The sequence below is a fragment of the Grampus griseus genome (assembly GCF_964374135.1).
Source record: "Grampus griseus genome assembly, chromosome: 14".
Classification (NCBI taxonomy): domain Eukaryota; kingdom Metazoa; phylum Chordata; class Mammalia; order Artiodactyla; family Delphinidae; genus Grampus; species Grampus griseus.
The window spans coordinates 36163877-36189847 of NC_139008.1; the positions used below are offsets into that span (position 1 = coordinate 36163877).

The 25971-nt window shown below is 43.9% G+C and overlaps 1 protein-coding gene across 1 annotated transcript in view; it reads left to right on the forward strand.

Moving 5' to 3' along the window:
* The first annotated feature begins 940 nt into the window (after window positions 1-940).
* TRAP1 (TNF receptor associated protein 1) overlaps window positions 941-25971 on the forward strand; it is a 44877-nt gene continuing 19846 nt past the window's right edge. The window contains exons 1-4 of the mRNA XM_082670188.1: window positions 941-1064; window positions 22362-22526; window positions 23413-23495; window positions 24674-24814. Of these exons, the coding sequence (XP_082526314.1) occupies window positions 989-1064; window positions 22362-22526; window positions 23413-23495; window positions 24674-24814 (465 nt within the window). The 5' untranslated portion in view covers window positions 941-988. The remainder of the gene's footprint in view (window positions 1065-22361; window positions 22527-23412; window positions 23496-24673; window positions 24815-25971) is intronic.

Genomic DNA, 25971 nt, shown 5'->3' on the forward strand with positions numbered 1-25971 from the left:
GGAGGCTGATGGAGTCTTCCAGGTGAGAGAACTCCTGCTCTTCCATCCAAATCTGCCCACCTCTTTTACATTACTTAAGCCTGGAACTTGGGGATCATCCATACCACTTTCGACCTGCAAGTGTTCCCTGTCACACCCCCTCCCGTGGCCCCAGCTATGTCCAGGTCCCACTGGGGGACACTCTCCTGGCTCCTGTTCTTAGCAGATCCTGTCACAATCTCGAGTAACCCATTTGTGTGCAATTATTTGATCGTGGCAGCAAGTCTTCAGTGTGCCTCATAATCATCTAGGGGGCTGCCTGAGCCTCACTTCAGGCGGTGCCGGAGAATCTGCATTTTACGTGGTTTGGAACTCTGTGAGAAAGGAAGTTGATAGTCCGAATCTCCAACCAGACTCTTACCTCCAGGAAGGCGAGAGAATTGGAATGATGAATAAGCCCAGTCTTGCTGGTGGGAGTTGGCTCCCAAGTTTTGGTGTAGACAAGTCAAGCCTGAAATTCTCCCTTTTACTCTTTTTAGCTATTTGGCTTGTCTTGGTTTGGAGAGACTGACTTCCATTGGTCTGGACCGTTGGCCCGAGACTTATATAAAGACCCTGGAGATGTTAACTGCTTCTGCCCCGGCGTCGCCTTTTCACACGCTGCGAGGTGGATGTTAACATCTGCCCCATTTCTGGGATGCACAAACCGAGGACCAGCTGGCGGCGGACAAGTGCCCCGGCGGCTCGGCGGACACGGCCGTCGCCCTTGACAACGCGGCACAAGGTCACGGAGGTCCCGCCCCCAGGTCCGGCTGCCCCCGCGCGGCCAGACCGCGCCCGGACCGCGCCCGAGCCCGAGCCACAGAGGGCCCCGCCCACCCGCCGGCGCAGGCAGCGGGCCGGGCAGCCGGGCGCGCGCTGTGACGTCACCACGCCGCGCCCGAATAAGGCCCCGCCCCGGCCTCGCCCGCGGCACGCTTGGCTTCTGTGGGCGCCGAGGAGGATACACATGGCTCGCGAGCTGCGGACGCTGCTGCTGTGGGGCTGCCGCCTGCGGGCCCCGGCGCTGGCGGTCGCCCGGGGAGGTGAGGGCGGCCGGGCAAGACGGGTGGAAAGCGAGTGGGGACGGGCACGCGCGGAGCCTTCGGGGTCCCGAGCCCCTTTTCTACGTGGGAGGCGCGGTGACGGCTCTTCCGTGCTCGGCTTGGGAGATTTTTGTGAGGTTTACGTGTCCAACGCGCTGCGAGCGGCGAACGCTGAGCCCTCGGTACGTTCTGGTGTCACCTGGCTCGGCTCCGCGCCAGGCTGCCGGGTTTCCCCGGAGGTGACGGGGTTGAGCCCGGGCCCGCGTGACTGCAGCAGAGGCTTCTCTCCAACGAGCTCCTCGGGCCGGGTTGAGGCGGAGGGGTCGCGGGCTCCTCGTTCCTGGAGCCGAAGGCACTTTCGGGAAGTTGAAATCGAAGGGCGCGTGTGCGCTGGGAAGGGGCTTCACCAGGGTGATTACTTAAGTCCCTTAGTTGTGTTTTTATTCTCCCCCCCCCAAGTTGATTTATACACGAATAACGCATAAGCCACTTGGTCACTCGTTCATTCGACACACACCTGAGTGCCCACTCGGCCCGGCGCGCGGCAGCAAACCAGAGAACCGGCACGCTGGGCTCTCGTGCAGCCCGTGGACCCTGGGTTGTTGCCCGCCGTATCCCTAGGGCCTGGAATTGGTAGGTAGGTGCTCAAATCAGTGTTGAAAAAAAAAGAATGACCGCAGTCTCTGCTCTCACTCCCCACTCCGCAGTAACCACGGGTGAACGTCTTGGCGTTGCTTCCAGGCTCTGTACACTTAGTTACACACATATAAATACACACGTCTGTTTTTACGTAAAAAGGCCTAAACCGTATATACATTGTGCTACAGATTTTTTTTTTAAGCTCTAGAATGGCTTACATATGTTTTCCTGTCAGTATGCACGGGTTTACGGCTTTACAATGGACGCATAGTAGTATTCTGTGTTAGGACGTATCATCATTTACTTAACATTGCCCTATTAGTGGACGTAATAAAGGTTATTAACAGATTTTTGGGGGGGAGGGGTCATTACAGTGCTGTATAGAATGGGCGAGTATTTAATCCTTGTGTCCATGTGTGGCATTTCTTTAGAATTACAGAGAGTTTTAGAATTGATGGTTCAGAGCCTGTGCGTATTTGAAATGTTAGCTGATATTGCCAAATTGCTGTACAAAAAGGCTTTATCAACTTATATTCTCATTAGCAGGGAATGGGAATTCTCACAGGGAATTCTCATTACCAGTGAGAATGTTTTCATTTGTTTAATGGCCATTTGTATATCTTCTGTGAATTTCCTCTTCATGTCTTTTACGGCTTTTTCTGTTACCTGAGTTTTAAATTTTGGTGTAGTCTCTTTTTAAACAATGATTTTTAAAAATATCATGCATTAGCAGATAAGACAACTGTAGGTTTTATTACCGTTTCTTGTATTCAACATCTTCCTTCCTTTTGGGATTTATTTCCTGTGTTAGCAGAGTATATATATACCCTTGTGTTTGTTTTGCAGAAAAAGTCAATGGGTTGTAAATTTTCTAAGCCCCACCGTGTTTAAAAAGATTTTTATTTTGACCTCATACTTGTAAAGTAGTTTGGCTGGGTGTTGCATTCCAGGTCAAAATAATTTTCCTTCAAAGATTGATATTGCTATGTTGTCTTCCAGCAACTTCGTTAAAGGTGAGCAGTCATATCAGTTTGATTCTTGTGTTTTTTTGTAGCCAACTTGTTTTTTTCCCTGCTCTCTGCAGGTTAAGATTCTTTTCCCATGTTCTGAGATGTTCTGACCATGTGTGTTTGTAATTCATTCTTTGTACCATTCTAATTTTCACGGTTGGCATTGCAAGAACGAGAGCATGCGGCAGCCACAGTAGGACTGTTTGGTGCTTAAGTTAACATCTTATGACTTTTCTGTTCTCTATAAGCTGGAGCCTTTGCTGGAATTTTCTGCCTTGGGGAGTTGTAAGGGGTGGGCAGTCTGCTCCAAAGAAAGTTCACAAGAGTGAGCTTTCTCTGTTGTAGGGCTAAATCATTGCAGGTTTGTGTCATCCTTCAAAACGAGCCCCACCTGAACCCTGTCAACTGCAAACACCCATTTAGTACTAATTATTTTGTTGATTTATTTTGCTTCCTCCCTCTGCTCTCAGTGTGGGGCCCATACTATTTAATTTCTGCCCTTCCACCTCTTGTGCTGCAACCTTCACAAGAATTCAGGCAAATTTCTGGTGTTCTCGGGCTGTTTTGGGGGATGCAAGGAGTAGCACTTGCTGGTCAGATTTCACTCTCTCAGTAAAGCAGCTGTGGGTGTTGCTAATTTAACATGAGGACAAAGGTTTCAATGGTTAACTGCTTAGACCCTGAATGGCAGTGCCATCTATGTAAACCATGGTCCTGGGGCTTAGGGCTAGCGCCAGAGAAGCATGTGGACAGAGGAGGGATGTGTGGCCAGCTGTCCAGGAGGCAATGGGACACTTGGTTAGGATGAGGGGCCTGAGTTATCTGTGCTGTCTGCAAAAGATCAACCCAAATGTAATAGGTTAGTAAAGACCTTATTAGTTACTGGCTGAGTAATTGATCAGAACTAAGACAGAAGAAAGATCCCCAGGTGTTTTGCTCCCCTCTGGCATGCAGCTTCAAGGGAGGGAGGGAAACCGGCTGATGAGTAAACACTGAAGGAAAATGACAGTTCTCACTCCCAGATGTCAAATACCAGGTTGTAACAGGACAAAGGAGACTATTAAAGAGGCCAGTGGTGGTGTTTGCTTGTCTGTCTCAAACCAAAGTACTGACTCAGGATCAATGAAAATGTATCCACTTCACTCTCAAGTGAGATACTTTAAGTTGCCAGAGGATTTTCTTGGTTTGGGTTCTTGGTGCCTTCATTGCAGCAGCTAGAATTTTTCTTAAATACCATTCTGCTCAGCCTTGATACAGAACACTAGCCTTTTTTACTAGGAAACTGCTGTTTGCTTCGTCCACGTGGAGACTTACCTATAGTTCCGTAGCTTTTAGTAAAGGTAAATTCCAGGATATTTCTGGAATGGCTGGTTATTTCTGCTAAAACCACTAGGAATTACAAATGATGAAAGTTGTAGCTTGGAGAACCAATGTCTACTTGGGGGCATTATTTCCATCTGCTTTTTGATGCCCAAAGTATAGGTAAATTGAATACAGGTGTAGCTGAGTCATGGATGTAACTAATTTTGAAAGAATGGCTGTTATTTAGCAGCTGTATAATCAAGAAATGTGATTAGAATATTAGAAATTAATTTTGAGATAGGCAAAATGAATGCCATATTTTAAAAGAAAAATCTATATAGCAATACCGTTAAGAACAAAATAGAAGGGTACAAGTCTTCCGAAAGGACCGGGACAGTGAGGGAACCGATGTGTGCTGTGAAGGAGTGAGCAAAGCACTGAAGTTCACATATACCGATATTCCAGCATTTTTAGGAAATGGAGTGCCTGGAAGGATTTTCCATGAAACTTACTTGCAAAGTAGTAAAACATTTCATTTCAACCATTATGATTAGAAGTCTTTCTAAAAGACTTAATCATCAGATGAAACATGACAGAACCTTTCTTTGATTTTTTTCAGGGTCATTATGAATGTTAACTTATGGTCTTCTGTTGTAATACACAGGCCTCTGCAGGACCACTAGGATGTGACGGCTCCTTTGTCTATAAAATGTCCCAAACTGAAACTGCATCCTGAGTATTTCTGTGTTTTTAGCCTCTATTACTCTCATTTTAACTTACCAGGCCTCTGACGCCAGGTTCCCTCCTCCTCTCTGTTTTCAGTTGAGGGTTGGGAAACTGGATCATAAAACTTGTTAGCAACTTTTTTTAAAGGAGAGGAGAATTCTGGATGGGGACAGAATATTCTTGTTTAACTGAAGCTCTGCATGTGGATTTTGTGTCCTGTATTTTGACTCTTCAGAGATGCCCCTCCCTTTTGGTTTTGCTGTGTTTCTCTGTATTCAGGGAGTTGATGTTTCTTGATAGAGTGTCAGTATTGCTTAGTAGAGAACGATTAAAACAGACTGTGAAGGCACTTCCCAGGTGGCACACTGATTAAGAATCCACCTACCAATGCAGGGCACACAGGTTCGAGCCGTGGTCTGGGAAGATCCCACATGCTGTGGAGCAACTAAGCCCATGTACCACAACTGCTGAGCCTGTGCTCTAGAGCCTGTGAGCCACAACTACTGAGCCCGCGAGCCGCAACTACTGAAACCCACGTGCCTAGAGCCCTTGCTCTGCAACAAGAGAAGCCACTGCAATGAGAAGCCCACACACCGCAACGAAGAGTAGCCCCCGCTCGCCACAACTAGAGAAAGCCCTTGTGCAGCAACAAAGACCAAACAGCCAAAAGTAAATAAATTTAAAAAAAAACCCAAAACAGGCTGTGAAACACAGTAAGGTTTAAGAAATAGTGAAAATGTTCAGGAATTCCAGAGGAACGCACGTAGAAAATTTTGAGGGAATACAGATCTTTTTTTTTTTTAATATTTATTTATTTGGCTGAGCCTGGTCTTCTTTGCGGCATGTGGGATCTTTAGTTGTGGCATGCGAACTCTTAGTTGTGGCATGTGGGATCTAGTTCCCTGACCAGGGATCAAACCCAGGCCCCCTGCATTGGGAGTGCAGAGTCTTAGCCACTGGACCACCAGGGAAGTCCCCAAATCTTTATTTGATATATAAATAGAAAGTGAAGAACTTTCTGTCTAGAATATTGATATACATAAATCTTACCTCAAATGATTACAGAACTTAAGAAACAAAATGTTTGGAGAAATTTCAGATGCGAATAGCTAACCTGTGGTATCTGGTGAAATTTGAGAGATAATGAAACCATCCGAGTTGACTTATACTGAAAAGCAGAGAATTTCATGCTTACAAGCATAAAACTATGGTAACATAGTTGGAGGTGTTCTGGAAAGAAAGCTAGAGGCTACATTCCAAAGGATGACGGTTTTTCCAGTATTGTATTTTCCCTTTTGGGGAGAGGCTTAATTCTCCTTTTCATTGATCTGAAAGTACCTTTACAGAATTTTAAACTTTATAAGTAAACTTATTAAAAATTTTACTTTTTATAGAACCTGAAGCTTGAACTTAGAAATGTTTAGGTTGATATTAGATGAATGAATTTCAAGCATTTTTTGTCATGTACTCTGGTAAGAAATGCATTCACATTGTGACCTGCTATACAAGTATGCATATACTGTACAAATATGTGTACATACTTAGCTGAAAGAGTTTTGTAAATACTTACATGTATTATGCTATGTGTTGGTTGTTTTTTTAAATATTTATTTATTTGGTTGCACCAGGTCTTAGTTGCGGCAGGTGGGCTTCTTAGTTGCGGCTCACGGGCTCCTTAGTTTTGACATGTGAACTCTTAGTTGCAGTATGCATGTGGGATTTAGTTCCCTGACCAGGGATTGAACCCTGGCCCTCTGCGTTGAGAGCACGGAGTCTTAACCACTGCGCCACCAGGGAAGTCCCATGCTATGCATTCTTTTACTTTCCGTTTCATTAAAAAAAAAAAAAAATTCTGACTTAGCTCACTGAATTGCTTAGTTCACTGAATTGCTTTCATAATCAGCAATCTTGACCTGCATTCTGAGAAACACTGTGTCCTGTGGCTGTACCTTCTGAGAAAATGACCATGTGTTTATCAAGGGCCTGCTCCAACTCTAGGATGATCGTGGGAAAAATAAAGACATGAGACGGTCAAGGCCACTGGAGCTCCATAGTGTGGCAGTAGCAGTTCCTTAAACGAACATCTGCAGTGCCTGCTGTGGGATGAGACGGACAGGAGTCCTGGCCCTCTGTGGCTCTGATGTGGAGTGGAGTCTATGCAGACAAGTACGTGCTGTATGGATGTCATGTGAAGAAACCAAAGCAGGAAGAGGATCGCAGTAGAAGTGGGGCGGTCAGGGGAGGCCTCACGTGCAGGGTGGCGTTTAAGCAAAGCCTGGAAGGAGGTGAAGGTGTCCGAGGCAGGACGTTTCAAGCAGAGGGAGTGGTAGGTGCCAGGGTCCTGAGGCAGGAATGGGCTGGCATATTGGAGGGACAGTAAGGAGGTGGGGGCTGCGCTGGGGACGCTCTTGAGTGGAGTCGGGTTAGAGTCGCGCTGCTTTCCTCTACGTGTGACTTCATGGGGAGATATGGGCAGCTGGTGATAAGATGGGGAGTTAGAGTTAAAGCTAACTTCATAGGAGTTTCCTGAGAAAAATTATTTCTACATTTTTATTAGTGAGAAGGTAGTGGTGTTTTCCCGAACAGACTGGTACAGTGAAAAAAACTTCTACCCTGTCTCAGCTCACTGCCCAGTGGCTCCAGAAAAAGCCTCTGCAGCGACGGGTGTCCACACCGTCCTTCCCTTGGGAATGAAGAAGGGCTACCCCGGTCACGGGCTGTGCGCAGTCTGCCCCTCACACTTTGCACATGCTGTATCTAGACACCCAGAGCCCTGGAGCCACAGTGTGGTGCCCCTTCCTTCACTTAACCTTCTCCTGAGGGACCTTTAGGTTGTTTGCAGTCTTCGTTCTTTTTAAAATCACAGGCAGTGCCACCAACAGTTTTTTACACCTTCACCAGTGCTAGCATAACTATTTTATAAATGTTTGTCAGTCTGACACTGAAAATGCTATCTTGTTTTAAAATGCAATTCTTTAGCTATGAATGTGGTAATGCATCTTTTTCTATGATTCAAAGCCATTGATGTTTCTCTTTTTTGTGAAGTGCCATTTTCCTCTTGCACTGTTGGTCTTTTTCTTGTAGATCTGTGAGTGATCTTGCTGTATTAAGGAAACTAGCCTTCTGCCACATGTTTCAGACTTTTTTTAACTCTAGTGTGTTTGCCCATTGACTTTCATTTTTTTAAGTGTGGTTATTGCTCATTGTTTTATTTTTTAAAAAATAAATTTATTTTATTTTTGGCTGCATTGGGTCTTCGTTGCTGCGCGCGTGCTTTCTCTAGTTGCAGTAAGTGAGGGCTACTCTTCGTTGCGGTGTGTAGGCTTCTCATTGTGGTGGCTTCTCTTGTTGCGGAGCACGGGCTCTAGGCGTGCAGGCTTCAGTAGCTGTGACTCGCGGGCTCTAGAGCGCAGGCTCAGTAGTGGCGCATAGGCTTAGTTGCTCCGTGGCATGTGAGATCTTCCCGGACCAGGGATCGAACCCATGTTCCCTGCATTGGCAGGCGGATTCTTAACCACTGCGCCACCAGGGAGGTCCTCTTGTTTTTATTTTTATTTTTTTTACCTCTTTATTTTGTTTTGTTTTGTTTGGCTATGCCCTGTGACATGTGGGTTCTTTTTGTTTTGTTTTTTTTGGCTGTGCCCTGTGTCATGCGGGATCTTAGTTCCCCGACCAGGGATCAAACCTGTGCCCCCTGCAGTGGAAACATGGAGTCTTAACCACTGGACCACCAGGGAAATCCCTCATTGTCTTTATTTATTCATTAAATTTTTTTAATTTTAATTTTTTATTGAGATATAATTGGCATATAACATTATAATAGTTTTAGCTGGGCAACATAATGATTCAATATTTGTATATATTGCAAAATGATCACCACAGTAAGTTTAGTTAACATCCATCACATCACATAGTTACAATTTTTTTTTTTGTTTAAGGGTCTACTTTATTGACTTTAATTTTTATGTGGTCCATAAATTTATGGTTCTTGGGCTATGGTGTCTTGTTTGGGCAGAGTTCCCTTTTAAGTCATTAAGGAAAAAGATCTCAAGTGATCAATGTTATTAGACGTTAGGTAGGGAAATGCACATCAAAACCATGATGAGATAGCACTTCACACCCACCAGGGTGGCTATAATAAAAAAAAAACACAGGCAATAACAAACATCTGTGACGATGTGGAGAAACCTTCACCCACTGCTGGCAGGAATATAAAATGGTGCAGCACTTTGGAAAACAGTCTGGCAGTTCCTCAAATGGTACAGACTTTGATATAGACAAATGGCATAGACTTACCATTTGACCCAGCAATTCCACTCCTAGGTTTATGCCCCAGAGAATTTAAAACACAGAAACTTGTACAACAATGTTTATAGCAGCATTATTCGTAATATTAGCCAAAAAGCAGAAACAACCCAATTGTCCATCAACTGATAAGTGGATAAACATCATGTGGCCTATCCATATAATTGATGTTATTCAGCCATAACAAGGAATGAGGTATGTTATGTGCTACAATGTGGGTGAACCTTGAAAACATTACGTTAAGTGAAAGAAGCCATAGACAAAAGACCATGTGTAGTATGTCCAGAATAGGCAAATGTCCAGAATAGGCAAATCTGTAGAGACAGAAAGTGGTTACCAGGAGCTGGGGGCAGGAGGAATGGGGAGTGACTACTGATGGGTATGGAGTTTCTTTCTGGAGTGTTAAAAATATTCTCAATTAGATAATGAGGTTGGTTTTGTAAATACACTAAAAGCCATTGAATGGTACATTTTAACTGGGTGAATTATATCTCAAAGCTGTTTTTAAAATATCTCTTATAATTTCTTTTAGTACTTTTTTTTTTTTTTTTCGGTACGTGGGCCTCTCACTGTAGTGGCCTCTCCTGTTGCGAAGCACAGGCTCTGGACGCGCAGGCTCAGCGGCCATGGCTCACGGGCCCAGCTGCTCCACGGCATGTGGGATCTTCCCGGACCGGGGCACGAACCCGTGTCCCCTGCATCGGCAGGCGGACTCTCAACCACTGCGCCACCCGGGAAGCCCAATATATATCTTTTTACCTCTAAAAAGGATCTAATTATCATTTCTGTTCTCCATCCTGACTTTTCATTTAACGATTCTCAAACTTATCTTCCATCTTAAATACCCATCACTCTCCCTCCCCAGATTTACAATGGCAAAGGACTCAGCTACTCCTCTTCTGAAGGGCTTCTGGGTCACTTTTAGTGTTCTGCAATATCTAGATTAATTATATAACTTTTATATGCACTGGGAAACCAAAAAATTTGTGTGACTTTATTATTGTGGTACTCCCTTTATTGTAGTGGTCTGGAACTGAACCTGCAATATCTCCAAGGTCTGCCTAGTGCTAAACTAGCCTTACATCCTTCAGATAAACCTGCTTGGTTGTGATGTAGTATCATTTTTATATATTAATGGATTTTACTTGCTAATATTTTATTAAGGACCTCCATGTCTGTGTCCATGATTGATATTGGTGTAGTATTTTTATTGTGTGTGCATGATGTCTTTGTCAGCTTTTGATGTTAGGGTTGTGCTGTCATCATAAAACTTGAATGGAAATAATTCCTTCTTTTGCTATTTTCTGAAACTGTGTAAGATTGATGTTACTTCTTCCTCATGTGATTGATAGAATTCAGTAGAAATTCTGGGCCTGGAATTTTATTTACAGAAATACTTTTGCAAATAAATTCAATTTCTTTATTACATATAAAGCAATTCAAAATTTCTGTTTCATTTGTCACTTTGGATAATTTTTTCAAGGAATTTGTCTATTTCATATAAGTTGTCAAATTTCTTGGCATAAATTTGTTCATAATGTTTCCCTATTATTTATTTATTTTTGGCTGCGTTTGCTCTTTGTTGTGGCGCACAGCCTTTCTCTAGTTGCGGTGAGCGGAGGCCACTCTTCATTGCAGTGCATGGGCTTCTCAGTGTAGTGGCCTCTTGTTTCAGAGCACGGGCTGTAGACGCACGGGCTTCAGTAGTTGTGGCTCATGGGCTCAGTAGTTGTGGCTTGCGGGCTCTAGAGTGCAGGCTCAGTAGTTGTGGCACATGGGCTTAGTTGCTCTGCAGCATGTGGGATCTTCGCGGGCCAGGGATGGAACCCGTGTCCCCTGCATTAGCAGGCGGATTCTTAACCACTGTGCCACCAGGGAAGTCCTCTCTGGTAATACTTTTTATTTTGCAATGTACTTTGTCTGATCTAATTTGGTCCTACCAGCCTTTTTATGCTTACTTTTTACGTGGCATATCTTTTTCCATTCATTTACTTTCAGTGTATCTGTGTTTTTATATTTAAAGTGATTGTTTTGTAGACAGCATATAATTAGGTCTTGCTTTATCAATTCTGACAGTCTTTGCCTTTATAATCAAAGTGTTTAGTCCATTGACCTAAAATGTAATTATTGATGTAGTCAGATTTATCTCTACCATTATGTTATTTGTCCCCTCTCATTTTTTCCTGTCTTCTAGCTTTCTTGTATTCTTTTGGATCAAGTAAATATTTTTTAGAATTCCATTTTAGTTTACTAATGCTTTTTTAGCTATACCTCTTTGCATCATTTTTTATTGGTTACTCTGGAGAGTGTAATGTTCATCCTTAACTTTTCATAGTCTGTTTAGAATTAGTATTGTAATATACCATATAAACTGTAAAAGCCTTGCAACTATATAGGTGCATTTATTCCCTCCACCCCATCCTTTATGTTACATTTGTCTTATGTATTGCCTGTACATATGTTGTAAACCCCACAAGATAATGTTTTAATTTTTGGTTTAAATTGCTGTATATATTTTAAGGAAATTAGAGAAAAATTCTTTTGTGTTTACATAGGTTATCATTTCTGATGCTCTGCATTCCTTTTTGAAGATCCAAGTTTCCATTTCATGTCATTTACTTTCAGCCTGAAGAACTGTAGCATTTCTTTTAGTGCAGGTCTGCTGTTTAATACTTAAACAGCATTAAGTACCATTGTCTTTCAGCCTCCATATTTCTGATGAAAAGTTAGCTGTCATTCAACTTACTGTTCCCTCATGTAATGTGTTGTTTTTCTCTGGTTGCTTCCAAGATTTTCTCTTTTTATTTGGTTTTCAGCAGTTTGATTATGATGTGCCTAGGTGTTTTTCTTTGATATTACCTTGCTAGTGGTTCATCGAACTTTTGAGTCTGTAAATATATGTCTTTGACCAGCTTTGGGGGAATTTTCCAGTTATTATTTCTTCAAATGTTTTTTCTGCCCTATTCTCTTTCTCTGCTCCTTCTGGGACTCCAGTTACATGTATGTTAAACTTATTTCTGTTGTCCCACATATATCTGAGACCCTGTTCTTCTTTTTTTTTTTTTTTTGCGGTACGCAGGCCTCTCACTGTTGTGGCCTCTCCCATTGTGGAGCACAGGCTCCGGACGCACAGGCTCAGCGGCCATGGCTCACGGGCCCAGCTGCTCCGCGGCATGTGGGATCCTCCCGGACTGGGGCACAAACCCGAGTCCCCTGCATCGGCAGTTAGACTCTTAACCACTGCCTTTGCCACCAGGGAAGCCCTGTTCATTTGTTTTTAATCTGTTTCACATTGAATAATTTCTGTCAATTTATTTTGAAGTCCATAGACTCCTCTGTTGTCTCCATTTGGTTTTTAAGCCTTCTAGTTAATTTGTAAGTTTCAGACATGGTTTTTTTTTTTTTACTTCTTTATTGGAGTATAATTGCTTTACAGTGGTGTGTTAGTTTCTGCTGTATAACAAAGTCAATCAGCTATATGTGTACATATACCCCAATATCTCCTCCCTCTTGCATCTTCCTCCTCCTCTCCCTATCCCACCCCTCTAGGAGGACACAAAGCACCTAGCTGTTCTCCCTGTGCTATGCGGCTGCTTCCTGCTAGCTACGTATTTTATATTTGGTAGTGTATAATGTCCATGCCACTTTCTCACTCGTCCCAGCTTATCCTTCCCCCTCCCTGTTTCCTCAAGTCCATTCTCTAAGTCTGTGTCTTTATTCCTGTCCTGCCCATAGGTTCTTTGGAACCATTTTTTTTTCTTTTTTTTTTTAAGATTCCATATATATGAGTTAGCATACAATATTTGTTTTTCTCTTTCTGACTTACTTCACTCTGTATGACAGTCTCTAGGTCCATCCACCTCACTACAAATAACTCAGTTTCATTTCTTTTTATGGCTGAGTAATATTCCATTGTATATATGTGCCACATCTTCTTTATCCATTCATCTGTCAGTGGACACTTAGGTTGCTTCCATGTCCTGGCTATTGTAAATAGAGCTGCAATGAACATTGTGGTACATGACTCTTTTTGAATTATGGTTTTCTGAGGGTATATGCCCAGTACAGACATGGTATTTTCTGTATGTAGGATTTCCACTTGGTTCTTCTATTATAGTTTGTCTCTGAGATTTCTCATCTTTTATTTTGAGCATATTTTACTTTATGTCATATAGTATTGTTATAATGGCTGTTTTAAAGCCCTTGTCTTCTGATACCAACATCTGGATCTTCTTGGCACCAGTCTCCATTGACTGACACTTCTCTTTAGCAGGGGTTGCATTTTCCTGATTCTCTGTATATTGAGTAACTTTTTATTGCATCCTGGACATTGTGGATGTTGCCTTGTGGAATCTCTGGACTCTTGTTATATTCCTCTGACGAGTAGTTGTTGTTTTAAAGGTGGGTATTGACCTGGTTGGCCCGCCACTGCAAACACTTTCTCTTAGGCAGCAGCTTGACTTTTTTCCTTAACTGGGCTGCTTGCAGTTTGCCCCACATATGCATGGTTCAGGAGGTCAGCCAGAGACTTAGAAGAATTTATTCCCCAAATTGGGGGCTCCCTATCTCTGACTCGCCTTTCTGGGATTTCCTCCCTTCACTTTTCATATTCTGTGGTTTTCCAAATCTCTCCTCTGGTTCTTCAGGCCAGAAAAGTACACATTGTGTGTGTTTTCTCTTAGAGTTTTAGCCACCCCTCATTGAACCCACCGTCATTCTGTGCTGTTCCCTTCTTCCAAATATCTTCTCTCCAGAATCTGCCTGCTTTTGTTGGTTCTCCAGAGCCTTCAGGTAGTCTTTTTGTTGTTGTTCCTGTGTTCATGGTTGTTGTCAGGTTTGGTTGGTAGGATACACCTCAGCCATACAGGAAGTGGCACTTTGTGTAGTAAAGACGAAAAGTGAAATTGCTGTTATCCATATCACGCTTGAGAAAATGGGAGATTGTCCATTTGGAATATGTAATTCCAGAGAAACAATCAGCATATTTCTCATAGCTTAAAATAATGTGTCTGTATTTAAGGTACATAACTTAGGATGCCATTATGAAGCAAAACCATAGTAAGAACTATGGCTGATATATAAGAAAGATTTTTTTTTTTTTCCTTAAGAAAACAAAGCAAAAGAACATACCGGGCTTCCCTGGTGGCGCAGTGGTTGAGAGTCCACCTGCCGATGCAGGGGACGCGGGTTCGTACCCCGGTCCGGGAGGATCCCACATGCCGCGGAGCGGCTGGGCCCGTGAGCCATGGCCACTGAGCCTGCGCGTCCGGAGCCTGTGCTCCGCAACGGGAGAGGCCACAAACAGTGAGAGGCCCGCATACCGCAAAAAAAAAAAAAAAAAAAAAAAAGAACATACCCATTGTGTTTTGACTCATGTGCCTGCCTTAGCAGGCCCCTGTTGGCAGTTGCATTTTTAATTTATGCTTACTAGTTAAAATGGCCTTGTGAATCACTACTGCCATCTGTTGGCTGATTGAATGGGGTTCTGATTGAGTATAGTGATGTTTATGCTGATAAAAAGTTTCATGATTGTAAAAAAAAAAAGGCTGCTTCTGCATCAGATGCTTTGGCATACAGAGAAATATGTTTGTTCTTGCTTTCAGAGAATTTGATGCTAAGAAATATAAGCTTGTTCCTGCCCTACTTTGGTGAGATGTTATATATTAAGAAAAAGTTAATAGTAGAAGAAATGCCACAAGCTGGCTTGTAATAGCAGTTTTAATTTAGTAGCATGGAAAACAAGTGCTCTGAATTCATAGTAGGGAGAGATTATTGTGTACTGTGGTGGGGGGTGGGAAGGCCTGGTGGGAGAGCGGGCCTTATGCTGGATCCTGAAGCAGTTCAAATGGAAAGAAGTTGGAGGTAGAGGAAGCAGCATGAGCACTGGCAGGTGTGTGTGTTGTCAGATTCAAACTATCGGTGCTTCCCATTTTGTGACCCCAAACCACCAAACAGATTAATACTAAGACATTGTAGCTTGACACTGAGGTTTGTGGTTTTTCCTTTAGGGTGTAGGGGGAACATGAGGACCGATACTGTGCAGATAGTGTGTTTGTATCTGGTTCAGGCAGACTTACTGCACTATTGGCTTATTCTTTTTTTTTTTTTTTTCGGTACACGGGCCTCTCACTGTTGTGGCCTCTCCTGTTGTGGAGCACAGGCTCCAGACGCGCAGGCTCAGCGGCCATGGCTCACGGGCCCAGCCACTCCGCAGCATGTGGGATCTTCCTGGACCGGGGCACGAACCCGTGTCCCCTGCATCGGCAGGCAGACTCTCAACCACTGTGCCACCAGGGAAGCCCTGGTTTATTCTTAAAATTACTGTAGAAAGTTCAGTTAACCTGAAATCAAATCTGTTCTTGATAGCTGTTGATTAATATAATCTTGGAATATAATGGAAATTCTTAAAATTGTGGTTGAAAATATGGATTGCTTATTTTTTTCCCTTTTCCTAACTCTGAGGACTTATATTATTCCCATCATAAACAACATATTAAATCCTTTCAAAAGTATTGTGAGTATTAAGTGGCGAAAAAAGCAAAAGGAATAGGAAAAATAAGACATGGGAAAATTGTGTTTAATCTTGGAGCAAGGAAGTCCTTTACAAACAGAGGACTAATTTCCTTAATATATAAAGAGTTCTTACAAATCAATAAGAAAAAATTCTGTAGAAAATGATCAGAGGATATCAACAGTCCATTAACATAAAAGGAAATAGAAAATATTTTAAAATGTGGATAGATGCTCCATCTTGCTTATAATAAGAGAAATATAAATGAAAACTACAGTAAAATTTTTACCTAACTGATAAGCTAAGATCCAAAAGTTTTATAACATTACCATCTTAGCAAGAGTGTGGGGTGATACACACTCTCATAATATTGCTGGTGGGAATGTAAACTGATAAGTTTCTGGAGGGTGAGTTGGCAGCATTGACCACAGTTTAAATTGGACATAACCTTGGACCTGATGATTCCACTTCTCGATGTGTACTCAAATGTATACTTGTGCATAAATGAAATGACACATGTATAGGAATATTCCTTAGAGTCTTATTTTTTATTTTGAAATATTTTTTACTTTACAGAGATGTTATAAAAATAGTACTCAGTCTTCCCTTCCCCTTTCCTTAATTTCCCCTAATATTACTATCTTTCGTGGCCATGGTATAATTATTGAAAACTGAAATAACAGTGACACAGTACTACTCAGTAATATGCCGGTCTTACCTGACTTTAGCTGGGTTTCCCATCCATGTCCTTTGCTGCACCAGGATCCTCCATCCTGTACTTGTGTCTCTTCAGTTTGTGTTCGTCTTTCAGCACCTTGACACTTTTGTGTATATATATTTGGGTTCGTCTGGTGTTTTCTTATGATTAGATCGAGATGTGGTTTTGGTGAGAACACAACAGAAAACAGGCTGTGCCCTCTCACCCCACCAGGAGTTGCAGGATATGGACACATCTCATTCCTGATGATGGTCACTGCAGTCGCTTAGTTAAAGGTTATCTGCCACTTATTTCACCGTAAAGTACTGTTTCTCTCTTTGAAACCAAGAGGGGGGATTCTTTGAGATTCTGAAGATGTTCTGTTTCTGGTGAACATCAAATCAACAATCTGTACCTGTCACAGCTGTTACTGTGCTTGTCTGATGGTGATTGTCTATTTCCATCATTCCTTATACATTTACTAATTGTAATTCTACTATAAGGAAGAGGTCCTTTCTCCTCCATTTATTTATTATTTATGTAGGTGTGGACTTATATTTATTTTGTTCACCAGCTGACAGTCCCCCACTGTCATTATGTTGTTGCTCAGGTTGTCCTAGATTCTGCCACCGGGAGCGCCTTCCGCTCAGAGCCTGTGCCCTCTCAGCACGTCCCGTCATCTGTGAGTCCTTCACTTTCTAGCACCACAGGTATTCTGGGCTCATCTGGTGTGTTCTCCAGTGGTCTCGATTCCTTTTATTGGAGAATGGTATTTACAAACCAAAGATCTGGGTGCCAGGGAGGGTGACCACACACCCCAATTTGCCCAGGATGAAGGCATTTCCTGGGATGTGGGACTTTGGGGTGGCAGGTCCGAGACGGGTGCTCTCCCTGGTGCCAGGTGTGCTCACTGCTGCTTGGGTGTCCCCAGACACAGCCAGGAAGTATGCGTGTGTGTGCACTGTCACCCACATGTATGCACCTTGGTGTTTATTTCTACACTGACACTGATGCCTCCATTTGCAGCACAGCAAGGTTCACCCTGGCCTCCCCCTGCCCTTTCCTGACTCCTTTCTCCTGACTTGAGTCACAATGTACTCACTTGCTTGAGCTTAGTATATACACAGAGCAGTTTGAGAATTGCTACCGCTTCTGCTACAGTAATAGTATGCTGTCCTTTTTGAGCCCAGCTTTACAATATACAGTTGACCCTTGAACAGTTGACCTCTGAACTGTGAGGGTCTGCTTATTTGCAGATTTTTTTCACTAAGTAGGTACTGCAGTACTACACAATTTGCAGTTGGTTGGAATCCACGGATGTGGATATGCTTGTGTTGGAGGGCCAACTACAGAGTTATACTTGGATTTTCAACTTCACGGGGGGTGGGGTGGAGGGTTCTGTGCCGCAACACCCCCGTTGTTCAAGGGTCACCTGTGCAAAGTACTGGTTTTTTTCTTTTTCCCCAAATGCTGTTTTCTAAAGTCACTTAGGTTCTTTCAGGGCAGTTATGTTATTCATAGTATAGTTGTGCACATTTGTTACTGTTTGTATTTAGTTTTTTGTTCTCCACACACCCTGGTTGCTCTTAACTATTTACTTTTTGGGTATGTGAAACATTACCATGGTTCTAAGAATCAGAGGGAAAAGGGATACTCAGAAATGCACGTTTCCCTCAGCTCTGCTACGCCACTCCCAACCTCCTTTCTCCATTCTGTTCCCACACATCTGTTATGGGTCGAATCGTGTGTCCCCCAAAAGATGCTGAAATTCTAACCCTCAGGACCTGTGAATGCGATCTTATTTGGAAATAAGGTCTTTGCAGAAGATCAGGTTAAGATGAGGTCGTTAGGGTGGGCCCTAATCCGATATGACTGTGTCCTTATAAAAAGGGGAAATCTGGATGCAGAGGCAGACATGAGCAGAGGGGAGACGATGTGAAGACACAGGGAGAAGGTGGTCATCTCTAAGCCAAAGAATGCCTGGGGCTCCCAAAGCTGGGAGAGAGTAATAGAACAGATTCTCCTTCACAGCCTCAGAAGGAACCAGCCCTGCCAACACTTTGATTTTACACTTCTAGCCTTCACAACTGTGAGATGATAAGTTTCTGTTGTTTAAGCTGCCCAGCCTGTGGTGCTTTGCCACAGCAGTCCCAGGAAATTAACAGCCCTTGTAACCAGTTTCTTATGGCTTAAATTGTGTGCCCCCAAAAGATACGTTCAAGCGCTTACCTGTGAATGTGACCTTATTTGGAAGTAGGGTCTTTGCAGGTATAATAAGATGAGGTCATATTTGATTAGAGTGAGCCCCAAATCCGGTATAACTGACCTTAAGAAGAGCGAAATTTGGACACAGAGGAGACACATATGGGGAAGAGAGGACCATGTGATGACAGAGGCAGAGAGTGGAGTGAGGCAGCCCCAAGCCCAGGGCTGCTGGCAATACCAAAAACCAGGAGAGAGGCGTGGACAGACTGTCCCTTAGAGCCTTCAGAAGGAATCAGCCCTGCCAACACCTCGGTTTTCCACTTCTGGCCTCCAGAACCGTGAGAGATTAAGTTTCTGTGTTGTAAACCACCTTGTCTGTGGTACTTTGTTACGGCAGCCTTAGCAAACGAATACACAATCTCATTAGTTTCTCATTTATCCTTCCTGTTTCTTTTGCACAAAAGAGTGGAAACATGGATATTTTCCTGTATCTCCTTTCTTCCATGAAGGGTAAGCATGCAATCAATAGATAACTCTTTATCACTTTGGAGCATTATGTTTAACAGCACAAGACTGGAAACAGTTTAAACATCCATCAGTTGAGCGCTAGTTAAATACTTATCCATTACAGTGGAATATTATTTGCTCACTAAGAAGAATAAGCAGCTTTATATGTACTAAAACAGAGTGATCTCTAAGATGTGTTTTTTTTTTAAAAAAAAATATTTATTTATTTATTTATTTGGCCATGCTGGGTCTTAGTTGTGGCATGCAGGTTCTTTTTTAGTTGCAGTATGACGGATATAGTTCCCTGACCAGGGATCGAACCCAGGCCCCCTGCATTGGGAGTGCGGAGTCTTTTTTTTTTTTTTTGCAGTACGCGGGCCTCTCACTGCTGTGGCCTCTCCTGTTGCGGCCTCTCCTGTTGCGGAGCACAGGCTCAGCGACCATGGCTCATGGGCCCAGCCGCTCCGCGGCATGTGGACCTGGGCACGAACCCGCGTCCCCTGCATCGGCAGGCAGACTCTCAACCACTGCGCCATCAGAGAAGCCCCTGGGAGTGCAGAGTCTTAACTGCTGGACTGCCAGCGAAGTCCCTAAGATGTGTTGTTGATTAAAATATTTATACACAGAAGACTGGAAATAAAAGTGTGCCAGCCATAATCCAGTAGCCCCTTCCCCCCATATGAGAGCAGGTTTAGAACAGTTAGTTCAAGGAGTCTGAAAATGAGAGGAGCCCTTAGCCTCTGAATTGTTCTATTTTGTGTGATTTCTGGTTTCCTTTGGGGTAGGGATGGTTTACAGCTAACCATGAGGAAATGCAACCTGTTCTTTCCTGATGGGACTGAAAGGCAGATGGCGAGGAAAGGACCATGAGCAGAAGGGCAGGACAGGAAGTGGGGATAGGGGTCAGTTCAACAAATGTATGCAAGTGGAGCGGGTCAGGAGTCCTTCTTCCAGGGCATGGGGTGTCAGCAGGCCTGCTGGACTGGGGAGGAAGGAGGTGAGTTCCGGAGGTTTGGGGTGTTGCTTAGTGGAGGGCCTGGAAGACCAGCCTGAAGCATTTGGAATTGATGAGGTTGCGTTCAGGAATAAGTCCTCAGAAATCAGAAATAACAAGATGGAATTGGTGTCAGAAGAATAACATGTTGAAATTTAAGGGATGGGTTGCAGGGAACAGTGCTGTAGGCAGGAAAACCTGCTCAAAGACCGGGAGAACTGGGGGAGGTCTGGGGGGACAAGGATAAGTGCTTCGTGCATATCACTGTTGGAAGAAGACTCAGTATGATCCCCTCCTCTCCACTGTGTCCTTTCCTGAGGCCACATGATAGGGAGTGGTTGCCGATGAAATGTGGTAAGAGGAGTATTAGATGTAAGAATTTCTAAAATGCTTTCAGCATCTTTGGGCTTATGTGGAGGCATGGTCAGGAACACCACCAATCTGTGCTTACCGAGCTTTCTGCCCCTCTTCTTCTGGGGGACCTCCCCCATCACTCCGACTTCTGGTGGCCCAAACACTTTCACGTCCAGAGTAGTGCTCAATGGAGAACTAGAATCCAGAATCCATCCTGAGGCCCAACCCGGGTCTTGCATCCCTCAAACATCTCTCCTTTATCCTAGTCTCACTGATTTCATCCTGAAGTTCTACTGTACTTTAAAGCAGAGGGTTCCCAGCTTTTGTGGGGAACCTGTTCATGTCTCCAAATGTGGCCAGGAGCGCTGTCCCTGGGAGGGGAGGCAGCGTGTGGTTGCCCATAGTCCACTGGCATCATTCGCCCTGCATCAGGGCGAATCACAGGGACCCCAGCACCCCCACCTGGCCTGGTGCAGACTGTTTGTTAAACCCTCTAACCAAATACCATTTAATTCCAGAAGAAATACTCCAGTTGTGGGTTTTTTGTTTTTGGGTTTTGGGTTTTTGGGTTTTTTTTAAGCTGTATGGATAAGGTGAACAATACAGTTAGGCCAGAGAATTAAATATCAATATTTAGATTGGAAATTGAATATTTTCTGAAATGGGGTAGTTTTAAAGGTATTCTGCGTAGAGGTAAAGGCTAACATCGTGTTATTTATAAATCCAAGAGTAAGCTTAAAGAAAATGCAGATTTTTATGCCTTGTAGGAATGTGGAAGTCAATATGTTGATTTTTAAACCTACAAGTTATTTCTGGACATTCTAAATCATTCCTTTCTGACTGTCACATGTATGTAGTTACATAACAGGCAGCTGCAGTTTGTTATGGCCTAGACTTTCACATGGAGTGTCTTGTATGTCTGACCTGTATCCTTGAAAAGGTCGGGCCTTAAGTGCCTACTGAACAATGCCAGTCCCCAGCGAGTGTCTTCAGGGGCTGCTGGTGAGGACTGGCTCCATCCTGCCGGTTAGAGTGGAGGTATCTGCACGTGTTTCTTTTTTTTTTTTAATATTTATTTAAATTTATTTGGTTGTGCCGGGTTTTAGTTGTGGCAGGCGGCCTCCTTAGTTGTAGCATGTCAACTCTTAGTTGTAGCATGTGAACTCTTAGTTGCAGCATGCATGTGGGATCTAGTTCCCTGAGCAGGGATCAAACCCTGGGCCCCCTGCATTGGGAGCGCCGAGTCTTAACCACTGCGCCATCAGGGACAACCCTTTGCATGTATTTCTGTAGCGTCTGTCAACCATACCAGGCTGGGGACAGCAGTGTCAAATGGAAGGGTTTTCCTTCTTCCCTTGCAGTGGTTTCTTGGTCCGCTGTGCTGAGCAGGAAGTTACAGAAAAGCAACTCAAGAGACATTGTGAATCCCCTTCCTGATTGCGAAGTAGAGGAGATCATCCCCTGGTTTGCAGTTTTTAAATACACTAATTTTAAAAACTCTTTGACAGTTTTGGACAAAAAGGGAAAGGAAAAGAATCAGCAAAGATTCTTTAGAAGATGATGAGACTGTTTGAGAACATCAACATTTTAATATTTGGCTCCCTCTTAGGGGTATTTTTTCTCCCTTTTTCCATGTTAGTTACACCGTAAGAAGACTGGCCAGCCTGTCATTATTTCCAGCTCCTGGAGGGGCTGTGAGCACTGAGGCGTGTGTGGGTTTGGTGGGTTTGTGCACGATCTCACTGGGGGACATAAGTGGGAAGTGGTGTCAAAAGGCCCCTGCCCGTTCCTGCGGTTCTGCCCCAAGTTCTCATGTGTTCTTGGTATTTGCCACGTGTGAGGATATGTTACCAGAACTACCTGCCAAAATACCAGCTAGCTGCACAGCATTTGTCACTTCTGATTTCTCCTGGGTGACACTGGGTCTTTCGAGCAAAAGCCTGCCTTAAAGAATTCCATGTTAGCATCTGCCAGACGTGAACAAATTAGGATTTTCTGTTTCTGAAGTCTTATTAACTCTCATTCTTTCTCACATTTGTCTTTTCAGGAAAACCAGTTCTGTGTCCTTGGAGGCCCCTAGCCCAGTCCTGGAGTCCCAGGCAAAACCTGGCTTCAAGCTCCCACGTTGGACGGCTGTTCAGCTCCCAGGCTGCTGAGGACCGGAAGGAGGAGCCCCTGCACTCCATCATCAGCAGCTCGGAGACCGTGCAGGGTACTGTATGTAGCTGCGTTTGGGTCCAGGAAGTCTTTGTTGGCTCGTTGCTGGCTCATGAGGGGAAGATTTTGAGGCAGAAGCAATGATTGATAGAGCCACCCACTCGCTTCAGACGAAGGAAGGTCTTGGTTGGAGGGAGGGTTCCCCAAAACAATGCCTCCTGCGTTTCCGGCTTCTCAGGAACTTCTGACTTCCATCCTGGCGTATCTTGCTCCCTCTGGTGGTCACCCGTGAGTTCGCACGGGGCCCCTTTAAAGTAGTGATTCACGGCACATCTGCTAATAATCATGGAAGCAGGATGCAAACTCAGTGTTGGCCCCGCCGGTGAAGGACTGCAGTCCGACTTGTCCTTCATTCCTGGCAAGTGTGGAAGGCAATCTCCAGAGCCAGTCCTGCAGTGGGTCCATTTCTGGCTTTCAAATGAGACAACAACAGAATATTTGATGTTTGGGTTAAGAGGAGAAGTGAGGTTTTCTTGTTACTTTGCTCTCTAAATGATCAATTCGGAAACAACTGTATTCAGAATAGAATCCAGGGTCTGGTTGTTAGAGCCAGCTCGCCTCAGGACTGGGTAAGGTGCCAGCCTCGACAGCCCCTGGAGGTAGCCCGACCTGAGGCCTGCGGGCTGTGGGGAGGGAGGCAGGTGAGGGCTTGTGCCCCTACGCCCCTTTCTACAGGGAGAGGGAACCACTGGTTTGTTCCACTCCCAAGACCTCCTGCCTGAGGCCCAGACACTTGGTTTCTTTCTTTCTTTTTTGTTCGCTGTTTTGAAACATGTCTAAAACTCCTTACCTTAAAGATTTTTTTGAATGTTTTACATAGCATTTTCTTCCACGAAAAAAGACATTAAACTTTATTGGTTGTGTCTGCAATTCATTACTAGGTTCTGTTTCCAAACATGAGTTCCAGGCTGAGACAAAGAAGCTTCTGGACATCGTTGCCCGTTCCTTGTACTCAGAAAAAGAGGTGCAGTACCCGCTAATCACTCCCGGCACTCGCAAGGTTTCTTTTGGCGAGACTGTTTCTATGCTATTCTGGGGAGGTGCCAGCTAGTACATTAGCTGTGAAAATGCATTAAATTTGGACAGGTCCTGATCTTGGCTACCAGTGAGAGTATTTTTACCAAAATCTGTTGGGTTTCATGGATAACTATATGCAGGTGATTCTTTGAGCCAGATTGAACCTGGGAATTAATGAATTGTGCTGATAATTTAGAAGTCCCTCGGGTGTTGCCGTGGGGTCCTGCTGAGGTCCATCTCTGTGGTGTTGTTGATGTGTGCTGAGGCCCTGGGTTCACGCCCCTCATCACCTGGCATCGCCACCTGTGGTCTGTGGGGGTGTTGGGGCTGAAGGAGGAAGACCCCGGCCCAGGGTGGAGTAGAGCAGGGAGGAGCTGCCAAGGACCTTTTTGAGGAGATGAAGCTCAAAATGATGAAGCTCAAGGGTGACAGGCCATGGTGAACCATCGTTTCCATGCTCATTTTTGCTAAAATGCAAAGAATTTGAGAAGGGTAAAGCACAACTTTCCAAAATGAAAGGACTTTCCAGGGAATATTTCCAGGTCTTGTCCTGTTAAATTCTATATTCAAGTGTCCCCGTGACATCCAGCTTCTGTTCTCTTGGGGTCAGGTCGCACCACCTTCCCTCTCCCCATGACTGTAAGTGGAAGGTCTGTCGCTGGTAAAGGGCTTTACAAACACGGGTTGGTAGTTGGGTCTGTGGCCCTTTTTCTCCTGAACATGGTAGGTCTGGTTTGTGATTAGATTAAATGAAGTCAATGAGTCCTTTGTGGAGTAGAAAAAATATGTTTTGAGGATATTTTGACATCCCTGGGCAAGAGTTGAGAAAGAAGTTGTCTCACAGGGTCCTGTTTGGAATTAACTTAACAGATTGACACCTAACTCCAGGTTTGATGTTGAGGAAGGAGCAGTAGAGTCAGAGTCGACATAAAGTTGGGTCACGGCAATGTGATCTAACTTCAATCATTCTGTGAGCTGCCCTGGAGAAACTGCCTTTGAGGAAAGCAGGACGTCTTTCTGGTTAAACAGTTCTGTGGCATTTCTCCCCCAGCCTGTACCAGTTGCTGCAGATGCTGCTAACCAAATAGGTCCTGCAGCGTTGGCATCTTCTTTCCATTTCCGTAGGTGTTCATACGGGAGCTGATCTCCAATGCTAGCGACGCCTTGGAAAAGCTGCGTCATAAGCTGTTGTCTGAAGGCCAGGCGCTGCCGGAAATGGAGATTCACTTGCAGACTGATGCCGAGAAAGGCACCATCACGATCCAGGTACTTCATCCAAGTGTCTCGACGCGGGGCACGCCACCTTGCCTCCCATGCTGGTGACCGCCAGTGCCTCTCCACCCTCTGGGATGGGGGACAGGCTGCCTTTTCGTCATGGCTGTAGGCTCCTAGTAACCTGCTGACCACCGTTACTGTTAATTTACTATAAAAACACTCATTCAGGGCTTCCCTGGTGGCGCAGTGGTTGAGAGTCCACCTGCCGATGCAGGGGACACGGGTTTGTGCCCCGGTCTGGGAAGATCCCACATGCCGCAGAGCGGCTAGGCCCGTGAGCCATGGCCACTGAGCCTGCGCGTCCGGAACCTGTACTCCGCAACGGGAGAGGCCATGGCAGTGAGAGGCCCGCATACTGCAAAAAAAAAAACCAAAAACCCCACTCATTCAACATAGAAAATTTAGAAAATACAGATAAGCAGAAGAGGAGACGTTTTATTTATTTATTTTTAAATTTTATTGAAGTATAGTTGATTTACAATGTTGTGTTAATTTCTGCTGTACAATGAAGTGACTGTTATACATATATATTCTTTTTCATATTTTTTTCCGTTCTGGTTTATCACAGGATATTAAATATCGTTCCTGTGCTCTACAGCAGGACCTTGTTGTTTATCCATCCTATGTATAATAGTTTTCATCTGCTAATCCCAAACTCCTATCCATCCCTCCCCACAATCTGCCCCGCAACCACAGGTCTGTTCCCTGTGTCCGTGATTCTGTTTTGTAGATAGGTTCATTTGTGTTGTATTTTACATTCCACATGTAAGTGATATCATATAGTATTTGTCTTTCTCTTTCTGATTTAACTTCACTTAGTATGATAATCTCTAGGTCCATCCATGTTGCTACCGATGTCTTTATTTCATTATTTTTTTATGGCCGAGTAATATAATATATTACTATATATTATATTACTTGTAATATAATATATATAATTATTACATAATTATATATATATTATATATATAATATATATACACATAATGTATGTATTTTATATATATATATATATATATATATATATATATATATATATATATATATATATACACCACATCTTTATCCATTCATCTGTCAACGGACATTTAGGTTGTCTCCATGTCTTGGCTATTGTAAATAGTGCTGCTGTGAACATAGGGGCACAT